Source organism: Gymnoscopelus microlampas (genome assembly GCF_963454915.1).
Source record: "Gymnoscopelus microlampas genome assembly, chromosome: 6".
In the NCBI taxonomy this organism is placed as follows: domain Eukaryota; kingdom Metazoa; phylum Chordata; class Actinopteri; order Myctophiformes; family Myctophidae; genus Gymnoscopelus; species Gymnoscopelus microlampas.
Genome location: NC_139943.1, coordinates 550,619 through 570,701, shown reverse-complemented (window position 1 = coordinate 570,701; position 20,083 = coordinate 550,619). Strand labels below are relative to the sequence as shown.

The 20,083-nt window shown below is 41.4% G+C and overlaps 3 protein-coding genes across 3 annotated transcripts in view; 1 reads left to right on the top strand and 2 right to left on the bottom strand.

Moving 5' to 3' along the window:
• kcnq1.2 (potassium voltage-gated channel, KQT-like subfamily, member 1.2) overlaps nt 1-20,083 on the top strand; it is a gene marked incomplete at both ends in the record, with an annotated part of 592,759 nt that overhangs the window by 161,362 nt on the left and 411,314 nt on the right. The window lies entirely within an intron of this gene.
• On the bottom strand, nt 434-2,433 carry cdkn1bb (cyclin dependent kinase inhibitor 1Bb). Its single transcript, XM_084060410.1, is given in 4 exon segments — nt 434-567; nt 1,179-1,648; nt 1,651-1,662; nt 1,665-2,433. Coding segments are annotated over 4 exon segments (666 nt in total). The 5' UTR covers nt 1,777-2,433; the 3' UTR covers nt 434-495.
• yars2 (tyrosyl-tRNA synthetase 2, mitochondrial) lies at nt 4,599-18,490 on the bottom strand. Its single transcript, XM_084060408.1, has 7 exons — nt 18,128-18,490; nt 16,443-16,750; nt 15,797-16,048; nt 13,083-13,250; nt 10,960-11,115; nt 8,877-9,047; nt 4,599-6,022 (listed from the first exon to the last, which is right to left on the bottom strand). The coding sequence occupies exons 1-7, from the start codon at nt 18,389-18,391 to the stop codon at nt 5,863-5,865; spliced, it is 1,479 nt and encodes a 492-aa protein (XP_083916534.1). The 5' UTR covers nt 18,392-18,490; the 3' UTR covers nt 4,599-5,862.

The window sequence follows — 20,083 nt, the reverse complement described above, 5'->3', positions numbered from 1 at the left end:
TCTGAGTGAATACTGCCGTCAGGTGGAGTTAAAACTATATAAATGTTAAAACTATATTAAATGTTAAAACTATTAAATAATGTTAAAACTATATTAAATGTTAAAACTATATTAAATGTTAAAACTATATTCTCTATACATGAGATGAACGTTAGGAGTTATGGAGTAAAAACGGGACATGTTTTCTATAGTCTAGCTATTATTTGAGCTTAGAAATGATGTAATGTGACTGATATGAAATGTAATAGTCATGACATCAGTCTAAACATGTTTTGGGATAAATAAATAAATCAATACACTGACTGCAGTATTTTGCGGTTGTAAGCCTAATGTATTTTCATTAAACAATATATATATATATATATATATATATATATATATATATATATATATATATATATATATATATAATAGAGAAAAACAAACTTTCTTACCTTGATCCTCACGTTTGCCGTTTAGGACTGGACTTTCTGGGCGTTAGTTCCGAAGAAAGTGTCATGTTTGGGCAACGGACTTCATCCGAACTAGTGTGAGATCTTTTATTTTGGGCAGACAGGGCTGTAGATTCTGCAGAAAGCAACACAAAAAGGCTCACGATTAGATTAGTCAAAAACCAACCGAGATGGACTGTTGTTTTTTTAACTCCGTCCTGAGATCAACTTCCATAGAAATAACATGTTGGATCACAGTCAGTTGTTGATGGAAGACCAACAACACATTCCACCACTCTATCCGATACTCTATGTGTCAGAACTGTTACAATGTGTCATACTATGTTACAATGTGTGCGATCAAGGCTACTTATGTTACAATGTGAGAGATCTGGTTGAAATGTGTCGCAATGTGATATTATGTTACAATGTGTTAAAATGTGAGATATGTTAAAATGTGTGATACTATGTTGCAATGTGATCTTACGTTACAAAACACAGGCCTGGGATATTATGTTACAATAATGTGATATTGTTACCGTGTTGCAACATGCGATCCGTGTTACAATTTGTGACTCTAATATGATACTAAATGTGCAAATATGCGATACTAATGTGTGGTACTGGTGTATTTTACATTATGTGCGTGTGATCGTCTCACACACGCGCACCAAAAATGTGTGTAAGGTGGAAAAAAACAAAAAACACTAAAACAGTGTGATTGTAGATTGTAGGTGTTGTTAGTACCATGACAGGCAGGTCTTTTCCTCTGCCCTCCCGTGCACTGCTCGCTGCACTCCATGAGCCCGTGATCAGCCCTCTCCGTGGCGGATCCTCCGGTCCCCTGTTGCCCCCCAGCACCACACAGTTATTATGATGATTCCCGTTTACATCCACATTGTTATTCCCAGCCGCAGCAACGACGGATTGCTGCTGCTTCTTGCCCCCACCGGCGGCCACGGACCCCCTCCTCCTCCTCCTTTGGCCGACCCCCGGCCCAGAGCCCCCCCGGTGATGGTGGTGCTGGGTTCGGCTGTAGAAGTCGGGGATGTCCCTGCAGACCACGATCTCCCAGTCGAAGCGTCCCAGCCCCCCCACAGCGGCGGCTTTGAGCGGCGCGTGGTTCGCGAAGTCGAAGTTCCACTTGGCCGTGGCGGCCTCCTCCATGCCCTGCAGATGGCCCTTTAAATCCCTCCTCAGCTCGTCGTGATCCACGAGCCGAACAGGCTCCGCAGGCGGACGGCTTGGGTTGGGGGTCCCGGGTCCGGCCCCACCATCCCCCGGGCGGCCGCGCGTCCGTCCGCTCCAGCGTCGGGCTCCCGTTCGAAAGGCGAACGTTGGACATTTTTTTTTTTACAAAAAAAAACCCCAGTCCTCCCTCTCTCTCTCTCTCTCCAAGAAATCAAAGATCGTCCAAAAAAAATATTATTTTTTTTTACCAAAAAAACAATTCCAGTCCCCCCCCTCTCTCTCTCTCCAAGAAATCAAAGATCGTCCGGGGAAAAAAACACAGAAAAACACAAGTCAAAGCTGCGGATCGTCTCCTCTGGTCTCGCCGTTTCTTCGGGCTCCAAAACAAGCGTAAAACGACGGATCGACACAAAATTCATGCATTTGCACCAAAGGCTCCAGAATGGATACAAATAAACAACGGCTTGTGCAACCAAAGGATTCTCCAAGCCTTTCTGTCAGCTCTCGTCCCGTAGTAGTACTGTAGTCCTGTAGTACTGTACTGTAGTTGTAGTAGTAAACGAAGAAGTACTGTAGTAGTAAATGAAGAACGGGGGAAGAAATCGCCAGACAAACCTTTTTTCAGAACCCAATATGGCGATTGAAAGATTTGTACTTGGGATTTCAGAGGGGAGGCTGATCTGACTGACTGAGGGGGGGAATGATTGACACAGAAAGCTATTTAACACCGAGAAGGCCGCTCATTGGTTAAAGGGCTTAGGGCCCGCCCCGCGCCCTTAAGGTGATCTGGTTTCATTGTAGCTAACCATCACGAAATGTATCCGGATTACAGTGGTGGAAGTACTACTCACTTTTTTTAAACTTCAGTCAAAGCATCAATATTGCTGCAATGTAGAAATACTCTGTTACAAGTAAAAATCCAGAATTCAAAATGTAAAAGAGTAAAAGTACAAAAGTATTGGTATTGAAATGTATTTAAAGTAGAAAGTACTCATTATGCAGAATGTCCCATTTCACAAGTATGTATAACTATTTTTTGAAAATAGCAGATCTAAAGCTCACAATGCATCACATCGCGACACATTGTGAGCTTGTAGATCTAGTGTAAATCATGCTTTGTGTGCGTGGGGATCTCATTTTAAACAAGCGTAGTTCTTTATGAGCCTTTAGTAGACCTTGTATTGTAAATGTGTACTTCCATGTACTGTTGTTCTCATGTCTTACTAAATAAAGTACACCAATCAATCAAGTGTGGATGAAGTGGTGTAGAAGTAAAAGTACTGGTAATTGGAAATACTCAAGTAAATTACAAATACCTAAAAATTGTACCCAAGACAGTACTTGAGTACATGTACTTAGTTACTTTACACCACTGCAGATTTTTAGAAACACAAGTTATGGTTGAAGAAGCAACTTTTTTGGTGGTAGTTCTCACATACACTACAATCATCACTGGTTACATTGTATCAATGTGTGTCAGTGAGTCACTCACAGAGACTGGCTACATTGTTACATAATGTATCCTCATCACAGGTCAAATTATTATCTAAGAGGCATTTTTTCTCCTTCCCTTTTCATCCGTATGAATAATTGTTTCATAAAGCTATAGACACAAACCCCAAGGGAACAAAAACTAAACAAAAAACATACTCTCAGAGCAAAGCTTAACATAAATGAACGTACAGTATTTAGACAGATTTATATTATATTTCAAGGGTGAAAATGGACAGAAAGGGTTTGTTAAAAAATAAATACCACCTTAAAAGCTTTGAAACTTGTGAATAACACAAGCTAACCTCTAAGGTGTGGGCCATCTACTGAGTAGATACACTTGGTCAAAAATATTCAGCTGGAACATAAATTATAATAAATTTACATTTAGCCAAATATATGTCTGAAGGACTTTCCACCCATTATGTAGAGCAGACAATAGAGAGAGAGGTAACTCAAGGTCACTTCATAGTCGATACACCCCATATACACCCTGGTGTGTGTACTAATATATATATATGTGTGTGTGTGTGTGTGTGTGTGTGTGTGTGTGTGTGTGTGTGTGTGTGTACACATATATATATACAATGTGGCCTCTGGCAGGCATCTGTGTAAAATAAATACCTGAACACTCCTGGTGAAATCCTTGCAACTCTCACAGGAAACAGTCAGAAAAAGCCAATTCCCCCAAATTTCTGTGGAGCAATTAAAATCTTTTATGAAAATATAACCTACAGGATAGTTCTCAGGTCATATATATATATATATATATATATATATATATATATATATATATATATATATATATATATATATATATATATATATATATATATATATATAGTTCTCAGGTCATTGCTTTATTGTCTGGCCTTTCTAATGCAATAAGTTTCACCTCTGAGGGAAAACACCATTGGTTTAGAAACAGATGTTGGCTTATTCTAACCGTCGACATCTAGGAAATCCCTTTTCATTACAACTAATCCATTACCTGCTCCCCAAAACAATCAAATAGTTCCTTTTTAATCCAGGCGATTACTTATCCATAGCAAAGGGTCATATCTGTCTATAGTGCCCTGTAGGCCCCTTCTGCTCCACCTTAATGCCTGAGATAAGACTGCCCCCTAGTGTTCAATTTAATAAGCATAGAGCAGCGTTTCTCAAATGTTCTGATTTGAAGGACCCCCAGTTTGGAAGGCATTAGGATTAGGCCACGGAGCCCCATTTCATCATTTATTTTAATCTCTGGTACTTCATTTAACTCTGACAGTGTACACATGGAACTAGCCCTAGTATTGCTGTGATACCGGTATTTCATACACAGCCATAGATCACTCTTATGCCGTCCTGTGTCAGCTATTGTCCTCTAGTTTCATTCCATTTCAAAGTTCTGGCAGAAAACGTGCATATAGTAAAACATCGACACTTTTACACAAGCTTCACACGGAGCACATTCAACACGTGACGGAGCCTGAAATGATGTCAGGACTGAACATTTGAAAACTCTCCAGAAAACCTCCAGTGAGATTGACAGATGCTGGGTAATTAATGACACCTGTCCATTGTGTGCCCCATACTGTACCTATGAGCTCACTGGAGGACGTTTTCACACGTTTTCACACGTTCAGTGTTCAGTCCTGCAATGAATCATTTGGGGGCCCATCGCGTGCAGAGAATGTAATCCGTGTGAAGCTAGATATTTTACTAAACACACGTTTTCTGCCATGAACCTTCAAATGGATATGAAAGTAGATGACAATAACTGACCCCTGCCAGAACTTTCAAATGAATATGACACTAGATGACACTAACTGACCCTAAGTCCCAGCAATTAATTATTTGGTGAGTACTGTAGGCTCTAGGGCTAAAATGGATCCAAATGTTCCATTTGTACACTGTTGGAGTAACAGTTAAAAGGGTTTATTTTGTTCCTAAATAATTATCAATCCTTTAGCTGAGGGACCCCCTCCAGGACCCCTAGGGGTCCCCGGAACCCACTGGCCTAGAGGTTTTGGTCTGCCGTTGCATTATAGCCTGAAGACCACAGAAAGTAGTACAAAGCCTCAAAGTGGCAAGACACAACCCTTCCATTGTATGCTTTAATACTACACCTTGACCGTCACATCTATATATCCATCCACACATATATACAACATCCACAATGCTACAATACAGGTCCCACATCCATCCATCCAGCCAGCCAGGTCTACTGGCAGAACAGACCACAGTTATTTCCACTGCATTCTTCAAGCTGCACAAAACAAGAGAAGTCCAACGCGCTTCAGCAAAGCTGTGGGTAGAAGGCTGGTGGTGCTCAGCAGTAGGACAATATGAACATTAAAAAGAATATTACCTGGGCACTTCAAAATAGACTAAATAGACCCAAATAAATCTCAACTGAGTCTGACACGCATGAAACCGTTAGAGGTTTTGAGGAAGGCTGTGCTCGAAACGTCACTCACCGCTGAAAATGTAATAAAATGCGCAGACCCAGCTGAGTGCTCCAGTCATTTATTTGGGTTGTCTATTTTGAAGTGCCCAGGTCATCTTCTTTTAACATTCTTCAGGGTGTGTCTGAGGGATACGTGGTACCCCCCCCCCCTGCCCCCCCCAAAGGTGCGGATCAGGTCAAGACCTTCGGATCTTGGTAGCACCTACGATGAACCATAACGTTTCCAGAGTGTGCATACTGTACTGTAGGAACATTATGGTCAAACCAGTAGCTTGCAGACAGTGTTGACGGGCCGTCTCAGAGCTGAAGCCACTTGATGATGTAAAAGTTCTTCTTGCCCACCCTGAGGAGAGAGAGTCCGTTGGACAGGATGTGGATCTTTGGGACCAGAACCTGTTCGGGCTTGTCTGTGCGGCTGTGGTTGATCCACACGGCCCCGTCTGACACCATGCGGTACCTGTCAACACACAGGAAACACCTTATGAAACACCTTATGTCCCTGTGTGATACCTGTCAACACACAGGAAACACCTTATGAAACACCTTATGTCCCTGTGTGATACCTGTCAACACACAGGAAACACCTTATGTCCCTGTGTGATACCTGTCAACACACAGGAAACACCTTATGAAACACCTTATGTCCCTGTGTGATACCTGTCAACACACAGGAAACACCTTATGAAACACCTTATGTCCCTGTGTGATACCTGTCAACACAGAGGAAACACCTTATGTCCCTGTGTTGGACATTATTACAACATTAAAGCTGTCGATTAATTGGCATACAAATAACTGCGATTAATGATTTAATTGTATTTTTGGGAACATATGAGCGTTTGCCTTTTAGGCTTCACACAGGACAGATATGACAAATAACTTAAATATACAAATAACTTACTGACATATTTAATCATTTTATACTTTTAAAAAAATGTACTTAAAAATTGTGGACCAAGTGGAAATAGCAGATCTACAAGCTTACAACATGTCACCAAGCCATGCGTTGTAAGTATTGTAAGCTTGTAGATCTGCCATTTCTGCTTTTTTGAAAATGTATGAACATTTTTCAAGATGGAAACGATGACGACGATTATACAAAAATAATTGCGATTAGAGGATTATGTAATAAGGATAAGGATAATTCCTTTTAACAGGTCGTTCATGAAAGTCCTTGCGGTCTTGTTTCCAATGAGAACATGTGAGCAATTAGGGGTTAAGAGTCTTGCTCAGGGATGAATTTCATTTCATCGACACATATGCTGTCCTGGCCGGGAATCGAACCTGGGGCAACCAGGGCCTCTGGCTCCCTAACCATTCAGCTATGGCCGCCCCATTGTGACAGGCCTAGTCGTTAGACATTTTTGTTAAACAATTTCAAAAGATTTCAAAAATAGCAGATCTACAAGCTCAGAGGTTTTACAAAGCGTCATAAAGACAACATTTTATTATTTGATTTGACATCTTTATTGACAATGTTCATGTAGAAAAAAACAGGATAAATGCATGAAAGCTAAAAGCTCACGAGTTGTGTGTGTGTGTGTGTGTGTGTGTGTGTGTGTGTGTGTGTGTGTGTGTGTGTGTGTGTGTGTGTGTGTGTGTGTGTGTGTGTGTGTGTGTCACAAAGGGGGGGTTGCATAGGGAGTTCATAGAATGGAATAAAACTTTACAATAAGTATTAGTATTGTATATGGGTCAAGTGGTTAAAGGACCAAAGCAGTTCTACATGTCACTGTCCATTGTCAACATTGGCCACATAGTATACCTAAATCTGGACCATTTCCCAACTGTGCATATTCAATAAACACATTAGCATGTACCTGAACATTATCTGTACACACACAAAAAAGCCATCTTCAAGGAAAAGATGGCTTTTATGAGCACAGCGTATGTTTTGAATCTGAGCGTTTATTTTGTGCTGGCGCATTGATTCACGTGTGGCGTTTTTTCTCTGCTTTCTGAGAGATATTTTCAACGTGGGCGTTTGGAAGCGTCTTTAGAGCTTTGGCATTTTCACTTCAGCCGGGGGATAAGACATCAGTGCATGGAACAATGTTTTACCATCATAGTGATACGACGATGCATGAATTTGAAGACTTGCATTACAATAATAGATGAAATACAATACTTCAAAAGGGTGAAATACCTATACCTAGCAACCTTAAAGTCTAGTAGTGTTTTTCCACACCGTTTCAAAATAAAGGCAGTGAATAAAAATTGGAGGCTGAGGTCTATTGGTATACACTGCACACACCTATGTACGGAACTTCTTTTTTTTTTTTTTAAAGAGGCAGGGGCAATCTCTGCCATCTCTACAGGCCAGTGGTCTAAATTAGACGGTAAGGTCCTTTAAAGAATGACTTTTCCTCTGTTTGGCCAGGCTGATGTCCTCAGAAAAAGGTTCATTATTCACACTGTTAAAAAACATTCTGTACACACTGTCTATCTCTGAGGGCCAGAGTAAACGTTTAGCTCTCTATCTCTTTGTGGTTCTTACATTAAGGCTTATTTGATCCAATCACATTAGTATTTACATGCAGATACTACTAAAGTGTGCCTGAATGCTCTGTATTCAGCACTCATTGGTCAACAAATTACAGGTACTGTAAAGGCAGTTTAAATGATATTCTTTGCTTAAAACAGAGTTTTTTGTTAAAGCTCTAATATATGTGAAAGTATATTCAGTAACATGGGTCTCCCTGTTTCTCCAGCTCTTTAAAACGGGTTTATAAATGTCATCCAGTCAGGAGAAACAAACCATTTATTAGCTTACATTTTATGGTGTTCATTTTGTTTGTTTCATCACTAGTTTATCCAGCGTCCTGTATGAGTTCTCTCTTCTGATTGGATGAAATTAGCATGACCAGACAATGTATTTTCTGTTTACTAGAGAGCTGGGGAGACCCCCGGTCACTGAATAAACAAACTCCACGGCCAAACACATATACTTTTGGGGGTCCTTGACATGAAAACGTTTGAGAACCACTGATACAGCAACATACGTTTTTCAGGATTTCTAAAGGGGAATCTTTAGAATCAGGTCTCAGGTCTTAACCCATTGATACCTGGAACGCATCTGTGTCACTTTAGATGTCTTTGGCTATTCAAAAATAGCAGATATACAAGCTCATAGCGCGGCACCGAGTGCCGCGCTATGAGCTTGTAGATCTGCTATTTTTGAAAAAACGTGAAAAAATATTTTTTATATTTTTTTCAAAAAACTGTTAGGATTTAGATTTTTTTAAAGAATGGCCTCAGGCCTTAAGGTTCAGAGGACAAGAGGGTGCTTCATGAAGGGTGAAGGCTCTTACCCTCGGGGTCCGTCAGGGATGGCGTTGATGGTGCGGCAGGCGTCCAGCACGGTGGTCCCGGGTTCCAGCAGCATCTCATGGAAGGGAGCCTCTCTGAACAGCTCCTGGAGCTCAGCATCGCTCATCTGCTCCAGGGCCTCCACACTGCCGTGGTACAGAGCGTTGGTGCATCTGCCAGGGAGACAGAAGGTCCTCAGTTACAGTGGGCCTGGCCAGGGCTGTCACTCACAATTACCACATTTTACTTGATGATTAACACATCGTGTGCCAGAGGTTTATTAAAATAGGGTACATCTAGTGCCAGCATATCTTCCATCCACTGACGTTGATATGTTTCGTGCTGTAGAAGCCCCAACGAGGACGTACATGTAAACAAAGCGTGTGAGACGGCGGACGGTCCCGACTAACGCCTGGAACAATTATATTTCTAACGCGATCCTCCATTGCAGAGTGATCGCCGATCAAAACGACGGCTCACTTCCACCACGTTAAAAAGAAATGGAGATATTAAGCTTTTAGTCAAGGAGTTAACATTGGAGAGGCCAACCGGAAGCACTTTTGACCTGGATCCACATCCGGCCTATCCTTCTCAGAGACTCCTTGGATGATCCCAAAGTTTCGTTAGAGCGCCCCATGTGGGCCCCACGTATTTTTTAAAAATGGGCCAAAAGCGGTCCAGACCTTTTATGGCACGTGACGCATGGCTTCTCAAAAAACTCACAGCAGCCATATTGGAAAGAAATTGGGCCTCTTCTTACTTCCTTCACAGGTGTTACCAATGATACTAATGAAGGCTCTGTTCCATTCTGGTCAAACAGAGTCAGTGTGTTGACTCACTGGAAACACTCTGCTACACCAGTGGGTCTCAAAGTGTGGCCCAGGGACCCTCATGGTTCCTTGAGGGGGTTCCAAATGGCCCTTTACGGGTGTGGAACTCTGAGAGTGTACAAATGGAACCAAATGGACCCTTAACTCATTTTACGCCAAGACGCATAAAGTCGTTCTATTAAAAAAACTAGGCACGCTGTTTTAGGCACCGTGACACAGCTCTGGCGGATGGTGGTTGGAATGTTGTGGTTCCTCTCATAGATATAGAAACCTAGATACCTCATTGGTCTCTGCAGTTCATGGAGCAACCTGTATCACAATACCCTTGTATTGCTTCCGCCCTCAGTCGCGTGCGTCACAGAAGGGGGCGTTCAGTAGGCCTCTGATTGGCTTACCAAACGTCCCCTTCTGTGACGCACGCCACTGAGGGCGGAAGCTGGCGCCCGAGATACAGACGCCTCAGAGCCGGAGGAGGCGTCTACCTTTATATGTCTATGGTTCCTCTGAACACACAGATCCCTCCGCTAACCCACGGGGACTATTTTTTTTTGGAACACAATGTCGCTTCCACAGCGTTTCAAATATCATCGGATGAAGGTAATTATGCTGGATAACAAACGATGTTTAATACCTTGGCGGGTGATGTGTTAAGGGTCCATTTGGTTCCATTTGTACACTCTCAGAGTTATGGGGGTCCTTGAAATTAAAGGGTTTGAGAACCGCTGTGCTACACTAAATGGAAAAGAGCCTTCATTAATATCATTGGTAACACCTGTGAAGGAAGTAAGGAAGAGGCCCAATTTCTTTCCAATATGGCTGCTGTGCATAGAGCCTATTGTCAGTCAAATAATTGCAACTAATGATTTCATTGCGTTTCTTGTCGTTGAACATTGGAACATTATGAATAAACATGAACATTTTGTTTGGCTTTTAGGCTTTGTAAACAAAACGGCATGACAAATCACTTACATAATTCAATAACTTTATGCAAAAAAACTAAACATGAATAAGGTAGTGGAAATAGCCGATTTACAAGCTCAAAGCGTGTCCCGATGTGATGCGTTTTGAGCTTGTAGATCTGCTATTTCCACTATTTTTGAAACATGTTTTTCAACATGTAAATCACTATGATGAAAAAGATGTATTGCGATTGAACAGAAATAATGTGTCCTTGTGTGTAGAGAGTGAGCGAGTGGAAATGGTTAAACAACGCGTTTTGTAGCTGCAGTTGAAAGCAGCTCAACACATTGCTGACCTCTTGGCGCTCTCCAGACCCTCCTTGCCGTGGACCAGCTTGGTGACCTCAGCAGCCAGACGCTTGTGAGCCAGACGCTTGCCGGGCTCTTCTCTCTGCTGCTCCATCACTCTCTCCACCTCCGCCAGAGGCAGGAAGGTAAACAGCTTCAGGTACCTGCAAGCATGACACCAACCCTATAGATCAGGGGTCTTTAACAGGGGGCACGGGACCCCTAGGGGTTCTCTGAGTTACTACAGGGGGGGGGGGCACCAAAGCTTTGTGTGATAAGAACTTTTTTTTTCTTTCTTTTTTTTACATTAACCACTTCAACCCAACCGTCCCCATTCTGAGGGGAACATTAGCCCAAAATAACGTTTTAGAAGGACTAAAGTGTTTTTCAAATCTCTGCAAACACATTTTACATTTTACAGTGATTCACCAACACTTTTGCAGAGTTTCAAATTTGTCACAAACACAGTTTCAGAATATGCATTTTGGCATTGTTCTCACAGGGGATTATTTAGTTTTCCATGTTGGAAACCTTGTAAATGCTGATCTTTTTTTTCTTTTTTGAAAATGGCAAATTTATTGTTGAAAGACTGAACATCTTTTTCAATGTTTACACTTTATTTAGGAGGGGGGAGTGGAGGAGGGGCAGTTTGAAGTCCAGTCCAATCACATTTTGTACTTATGGGTTGGGTGGGACCAACAGCGTCGGGCCAATGACTGACGTGCACAGGGGATTGGCAGACTGCTCAGCCAATTTTTATTTATTTATTTAACAGGGACAATGCACATTGATCAACATGTCAGTTATTCACGTCCATGTAAATGAGCCAGAGTTGGCTAATTTTCATCTGTAGTCCCAATGACAGCCACAAGATAAATCGTACCACTGTACTATTTGCAAACTGTAAATCAATCAATCAATCAATCAGTGTGACTAACAGTAGGCTAAACTGCCCTATATGTTCATTTCTGCTAACTTTAGCAAACAAACTAAAGCACTTGTATGCTGGCAAAACTTAATTCATATGTGTGACAAATGGACAGAAAGACCCACAGATAGTGGTGGAAAGTAACTAAGTACATTAACTCAAGTACAAATTTTAGGTCTTTTTTTTTACATTAGTGGAGTATTTCCAATTTTCAATACATTTACTCCACTACATCTCAGAGGCAAATATTATACTTTTACTCCACTACAATTATTTGAAAACTTTAGTTACTTTATAGATTTAGATTACTATTACAAAACATGCATTAACCTCTTCAGCCCTGTATACATTTCGGCCAAATGAAAATAGCCGATCTACAAGCTCACATTGCGTCGCCATGCATTGTGATCTTGCAGATCTTCTATTTTTTGTGAAATAGTCTAGATGGAAATGGATTTTTTTCCACCACCAGGTTTTTCTTCAACATTGAAGTGTGTATTTTAAGATTCTGCCTGGTAACAGGCTGAAATGATTCATTTTTAACCTTTTATTACACATATCCTTAATAACCCAAACCTGAAAATGGAAGAAATAGTAAAGAGCATAACTTTTGAAGGAAACAGCCAGACAAATAAATCCCATACAATTTGGACACAAGGAATAAAGTGGTTATTTTTAACATTCAGGCACATTAAGGTTTAAGCTACAGGACAAAAACAGACCCTAATAAACTGAGATGAAAATGTTCATATCATATATTTCTGTTTTTACTAAATAGTTTTTACCAACTACATTTAATTAATCCTTAAAGTGTGTATTTTAAGACTCTGTCATGTACCAGACTGAAATAATGTCTTAACCCTATGTTACACCCACAAAGGGAAATCTCTGGAAATATACAACATACAAACAAACATTTTTGTTCTATGTTTGGTTCTCCCAAAGCGTATTAAAAATACATTATGAATTCATCACTTAAACCTGTTTTTCTTAAAAACAGTGAAAATAGCCAATCTATTTGTTTTGTTTTGTCTAAATCTAATTCTTTATATCGATTTATTTGCTGAAAGTTTCTGAAATTCCTTTGAAAATGTGAACATTTTAGTTTCTATTTATGGAAAAGAAAGAAAGAAAGAAAGAAAGAAAGAAAGAAAACGAAAGAAAGAAATAATTGGAAGGAACGGCTGGTGTTTGATTACCTACCATTCTATGTTGTTGTCAGGCTGCCTGAGGAAGAACTGGTAGAATTCAAAGGGCGTTGTCTTATCTCTGTTGAGCCACACAGCGTTACCCGCCGTCTTTCCCAACTTGTCCCCGACAGAGCTGGTGACGAGGGGCAGCGTCAGCCCATACACCTCCTCACCACTCACTCTATAAGAGGGGGGGGGGGGGGGGGGGGTTATTATCACAGTATACCAGCTCATACACCTCCTCACCACTCACTCTACAAGAGGAGGGGGGGGGGTTATTATCACAGTATACCAGCCCATACACCTCCTCACCACTCACTCTATAAGAGGGGGGGGGGGGGGGGGGTTATTATCACAGTATACCAGCCCATACACCTCCTCACCACTCACTCTACAGGAGGAGGGGGGGGGGGGGTTATTATCACAGTATACCAGCCCATACACCTCCTCACCACTCACTCTACAGGAGGAGGGGGGGGGGTTATTATCACAGTATACCAGCCCATACACCTCCTCACCACTCACTCTATAAGAGGAGGGGGGGGGGGGTTATTATCACAGTATACCAGCTCATACACCTCCTCACCACTCACTCTACAAGAGGAGGGGGGGGTTATTATCACAGTATACCAGCTCATACACCTCCTCACCACTCACTCTACAAGAGGAGGGGAGGGGGGTTATTATCACAGTATACCAGCCCATACACCTCCTCACCACTCACTCTACAAGAGGAGGGGAGGGGGGTTATTATCACAGTATACCAGCCCATACACCTCCTCACCACTCACTCTACAGGGGGGGGGGGGGTTATTATCACAGTATACCAGCCCATACACCTCCTCACCACTCACTCTACAAGAGGAGGGGGGGGGGGTTATTATCACAGTATACCAGCCCATACACCTCCTCATCACTCACTCTACAAGAGGAGGGGGGGGGGGGGTTATTATCACAGTATACCAGCCCATACACCTCCTCATCACTCACTCTACAAGAGGAGGGGGGGGGGGGGGGGTTATTATCACAGTATACCAGCCCATACACCTCCTCATCACTCACTCTACAAGAGGAGGGGGGGGGGGGGGTTATTATCACAGTATACCAGCTCATACACCTCCTCATCACTCACTCTACAAGAGGAGGGGGGGGGGGGGTTATTATCACAGTATACCAGCCCATACACCTCCTCACCACTCACTCTACGGGGGGGGGGTTATTATCCCAGTATGTTAGCTATGGGTTCATTCAGTACCAACTCATACACCTCCTCACCACTCACTCTACAAGAGGAGGGGGGGGGGGGGTTATTATCACAGTATACCAGCCCATACACCTCCTCACCACTCACTCTACAAGAGGAGGGGGGGGGGGGGTTATTATCACAGTATACCAGCCCATACACCTCCTCACCACTCACTCTACAAGAGGGGGGGGGGGGGGGGACCACATTAATACATTAATATGTATTTGGCCATGGACCTCCATCACATATCTATATATTTTTTCATTTACAACAAATCAATTAACCACTTAAGCCCTATTTTATACTTATTTACACAACACTTCCGTGCAAAAATAGTGGAAATAAAGCCGATGTACAAGCTCACAAAACATTGCGAGCTTGTAGATCGTCTATTTTCACAATCGATGATGGATTATTATTTGTATAACCGGTCAAATCAATTAGTTCAATTAACTATTCATCTGTCGGTGGAAACTTGTTACTTTTCAGGATTCAAATTCAAAAATAGCAAAAGTAAGTAGCAGATAGAGCTTGTAGATCTGCTACTTTTACTTTTATGTGACGCTGTAGTATGAAGGCGTCAATTTACGAAAAAAACACAAAGAGAATATATGCAGATAAGAGGTTTCTGCCCGACAACAACGAATTGCAACCCCTAGGACATACATGGGCAACTGGCGGCCCGGGGGCCACATGCGGCCCCCACCTTCACTTAATGCGGCCCCGCAGGTTAATATCAGAATAGTGATATATTATTGATTTCAGCTGTTATGATTCTAAACATGCAAACATGAGCAGCTTTAATTACTTCAGTCTATATTATATTGTCTTTTTTATGACCAATGTATTTGCATTTAAGTTCATAAAGTTAACATAAGTATAACTAAATGCATTTGAAATTAAATAAAAATGTTATTTCAGGATTCCAATTTAACTCACTGAGTGCCATTAACGTGTTTCACGTGTTTTTGAAAAATTAGCATAAAAATACATTTTTCTTTTTTTTTTCTTTTTTGAAAAACATGTTCAGAACCCAAGATATCATCATCTGAAGATGTGCAGCTCCATCCACTCCTTGTTTAACTTAGAACTGAAAAAGGCTGTATCTCGCTTCCTAAGCACTTTTTGTTTTCTGTGAAAAAAACTCTGGCACTTTTCAGAATCAATTCTGAAATAATTCTGGCAATCCTGGCACTCAATGAGTTAAAAATGACAAAAAAAATAATAATCAGGATTCCAATTCAAAAATTCCAATTCCAATTCCAATTCCAATTCAAAACGCGTCGCGGTGCGACGCGTTTTGAGCTTGTAGATCGGCTATTTTAACTACTTTTGTGTGTCATAGAATGGCCCGACAGTATATGCAATGTGGCCCTTCTATCTGCAGTGAGTGTAGAAATACAGTGTCCTTCTCCATGGTCAAAGTTGCATCACCCACCCCCCCCCCCCCCCCCCCCCCCCTGCCCGAGGAGGACATTTACTTGTGTATGAAGTCGTGTCCAGACATCAGGTTTCCCAGCTGGTCGGTGCCTCCCAGCTGGACCCTACAGCCATACACCTGGTTGAGGTGGTAGAAGTCGTAGGCCTGGAAGCACTGGTACGTGAACTCTGTCAGACTCATCCCGTCAGAGCTCTTCAGCCTGGACTGAACGCTGTGCCTGCTGAGCATGGTGCCCATCCGGAAGTGTCTGCCGGCCTCCGCCAGGAACGACACCACGTTCCACTCCTTGTACCTGTTGTAGAGGCGTGTCAAAATAATTAGCGTTGTTGTCGGGCAGAAACCGCTTGTCTCAATGTTTTAGATTTGTGTTTTTTACGTGAATTAATGCTGTGCTTGATATTACTACAGCGTCACACAAAAGCATCAAAAGTAGCAGATCTACAAGCGACGCGTTTTGAGCTTGTAGATCTGCTACTTTTGATGCTTTTGAATCAGAATCGTGAAAAGTAACAGTTTTGGACATGTGAGCCTTCTACCCGACAGAGACGTTATGAAACAATCAACCGATCGCAATACTTTTTGCATAATCGTCAGAATCATTTCAAAACTTCATACATTTTCAAAATGTTTCATAAATGGCAGAAATAGCTGATCTAATGTAATGTAATGTAATAGGATAGTTGTACCAGCTGAGGTTGTTGAGCACGGTGACCGTGCCCAGCGTTCTGCTGTCATGGCGGTGGAACAACAGCTCGTGGTTGGTGAAGACCCTCTGGATGCTCTCCCTGATGCCGTTGGTGTTGTCCTGCACCAGCTCCGGGGACAGACGCTCCCTCTCGCTGCTCTTGCCGCTGGGGTCCCCGATCTGGGCCGTGGCCCCTCCCAGCACGGCCAGGACGTGGTGCCCCGCGCTGCGGAAGTGCAGCAGCCCGATGAGGGCCAGCAGGTTGCCCACATGCAGGCTGTCCGCCGTGGGGTCGAAGCCGCAGTACACCTGTGGGTGGGTTAGGGTTAAATTAATGCCCTGATAAAGCAGCAAAAGTAGCAGATCTGCAAGGAACGCATTTAAAGCTTGTAGATCTGCTATTTTAGAATTTTGAATCCTGAAAAGTAATATGAGGTTTAAAGGTTTGGACCCGATAGAGACCATATATACTCAAGTAAAATCTCCAGTATTTAAAAGTACATAATATATTACATTATATTATATATTACCAAGTTCTCTCTTTAGTATCAGTGCATTGCTGCTGTTGGGCTTTAAAGGTTCATTCACAATATATTTATGTCATTTTGTGTCCCAAGAGAAACGTAGTGTGAAAATGAAAGTCTTTTTTTTTATATAAATTATTAAAATAAACTCCCAACATGTACTTAAGTACAGTACAGAGGTGCTCAAAGTGGGGCCCGGGGACCCCTTCAAGGGGTTCCAGGGGGATCCCAACAGAATATGTTAATATACATCACAATCAGTTTAACCACTTTAACCCTATTTTATTAAAATAATAATAATAATAATAATAATAATAATAATAATAATATAATAATTCAATCTTGGGGGGAAAATGTAAGAATTCAGAAATGTTTTAACACAAGTCGAAAGTAAAAGTCAAACTCGATTAAATACATCTATGATAGCTGTAGTAGAATACAACCCTCGTAGACGTATTTATGATTCTCACATTTTCAATCTACGAGAGTTGTAGGGTTCACCCCCCATGGACAAAGGGACTTTCTGCACTATGCCCCTCAGATACTCCAAACGTGTACAAATTGAAAATAAAGGTGCTTACCCCCACGCCCAAAATGTTAACTGTCTCTACGGGGTAGAAGTTTAATGTAATAATCTATATCTTTCAATAAATAAGTGTTTTAATGCCGTCTGTGGACGATTCTGTCGGAAGTTCCCAATGGGCGGTAGTGACGGGTAGTGAGGGGCGCATCCGGTGAAACCCGGAATTACACTCCATGTAAACAGGAAGTAAACGAGGGTGAAAAAATGGCGTTCGGCCAGAGACGGCATTAAAACACTTCTTTATTGAAATATATGGATTAGTACATTAAACTACTACCCCGTAGAAGTAGTTAACATTTGGGCCTTTGAAGTAAGCACCTTTATTTTCAATCTGTACATGTTTGGAGTGTCTACGGGGCGTAGTGCTGAAAGTCCCTGTGTCCATGGGGGGTGAACCCTATAACTCTACTAGATTGAAAACGTCAGAATCATAAATACGTCTACGAGAGTTGTATTCTACAGCTACATCTATGATAGTGTTTACACAGTAAATGTACTCTCTGTCCACTACAGTAAATGTACTCTCTGTCCACTACAGTAAATGTACTCTCTGTGTACTGAGTACATTTACTCACTGACCGTCGTGTCTCCAGACTCCAGGAGGAGGGGAAGTTGCTCCTGTCCTGCGCTCTGAGGGAAGGAGTCTTTGAGGACTCCTCTTCTGTACAGAGAGGCCAGGAGGCCGGAGGAGGAGGAGGAGGAGCGGAGGTTGGATGTGAGAGGTAGAGGAGGAGAACGGCATGTTGTTGTGTTCTTCAGGAGGACACATGATGAAGAAGAAGAGGCTCTGTGCCGCCATGCAGAAGAACAGCGGCAGCTCTGCCGCACCATGGAGGCCGCCATGTTGGATTATGTGACGACACACCAGAGGGAGGAGCCAATGCCAAGGCAGCTTTAGAGCGCCCTCTATTGGACTATCTTCTTTCTTTTCTTTTCTTTTTTGGTTTTAATAGAGGATATGCGCATGCTTAAAGTGAATGGCACATCGAGTGGCAAAGCAACATGCAAAGTGAGTTTAACATTGTTTAATGTTGTTTAATGCAATCAGATATGACTTTTCTGTTTGGATGCATGGGCTGTCAAGGCCAGAAAGTATTTTTTTGACACTCAGTAGGCATTCCTGCATAACTTCCGGATTTGATGACGATGTCACACGCATATCCTCTATTACGTTTATTTAAATGTTTGTAATATAGTGGTTCACTAATGTTTATATATATATATTATATATATATTAATGTAATATAGTGGTTCACTAATGTTTCCATGTCAAGGACCCTCAAATGAATATGTATTTGGCCCCATCTGAACATATTTCTTGCCAGGGACCCTCATGCAAAATGAGTGTTAAAATGTTTCAAATATATTACAAATATTTCAAATTGTGGTAAACGTACCTGTCCATCTTCTTCTTATTATTATCCTTTGTCAATTCATCATTTGACTTTCCTACAACCTACAACTACAACCTACAAATTAAACCAATAATATGGTGCTTCCTACCATATATATATATATATATATATATATATATATATATATATATATATATATATATATATATATATATATATGCTTCCTATGGTGTTATATGTATTTATCTCAAATACATACTTTATATATGATACAGATAACTCTATAAGGTTAGTTATAAAACTACTCAGTTTGTTAGACAACAATAGGCCTACAGTACAACGTGCAGGTTTGCCTAAACACCAGCAGGGGGCAGGCGTGCATCAGGTTCAGTGCCAGGGCTGTTACATTGACTGTACATTAGAAATGAGACAGACAGGGTGAGTGATTCATTTAGGTGAAAACAAAGAAAAATAAAGTTAAAAGTAGGGTAAGTGATATATATATTTATATTTTATGTATTTATTTTTATTAAAAAGGTTAAAGTACTATATTGTGATAGTAATCATTGCTACAGAGCGTTTGTTCGGTCACAGGGGTCTCTCCAGCTCTAAACAGAATATAGTAGATTTTCAGGTATGTGACAACATTTAAGCCAATCAGGAGAGAGCACTGCAAATGCATTTTCTGTTTAATAAAGAGCTGGAGAGACAAGGAGACTCATTTTACTGAACAAACACTCTATAGCACTGAGTACTATCACAATATAGAGCTATTTAACACTTATTTTAACCAAAGTAAATCACTTTCCTTATTCCTTTAAAGTTAATATGTTCTATCGGAGCAACCAAACAAGTTAGTGCATCAGGTTCAATATTAAAACCATATACTCTGCTGTACCAAGCAAAAATGTTTTGCCAGAATAAAACAATCCTTGGGCAAGAGCAGAAAGTGTGACCCAACACCCAACGTGCCCTTAAAGATGTTGCATCAAGTATCGTAAACAGTTGGATACATTTTATTCATTTGAACCTTAGAGTAATGTAATCATGATGTTAAACTGGACAAGCTGACTGAGCCCTAGTGAATCCTCTTCAAACCCTCGCTCCAGATCTCTTCAGAGAGGGAACCACTGTGGTTGTCAAACGTTTCACTTTTCATTTTACAAGTATTACAAACGTT

Coding starts and splice junctions, on each gene's coding strand:
- yars2 (XM_084060408.1), bottom strand. CDS start 18,391: ATGGCGGCCTCCATGGTGCGGCAGAGCTGCCGCTGTTCTTCTGCATGG. Junction 16,751..18,127: donor TGGAGTCTGGAGACACGACG/GTCAGTGAGTAA, acceptor ACCCACCCACAG/GTGTACTGCGGCTTCGACCC. Junction 6,023..8,876: donor ATCCCTGACGGACCCCGAGG/GTAAGAGCCTTC, acceptor GTGTGTTGACAG/GTACCGCATGGTGTCAGACG.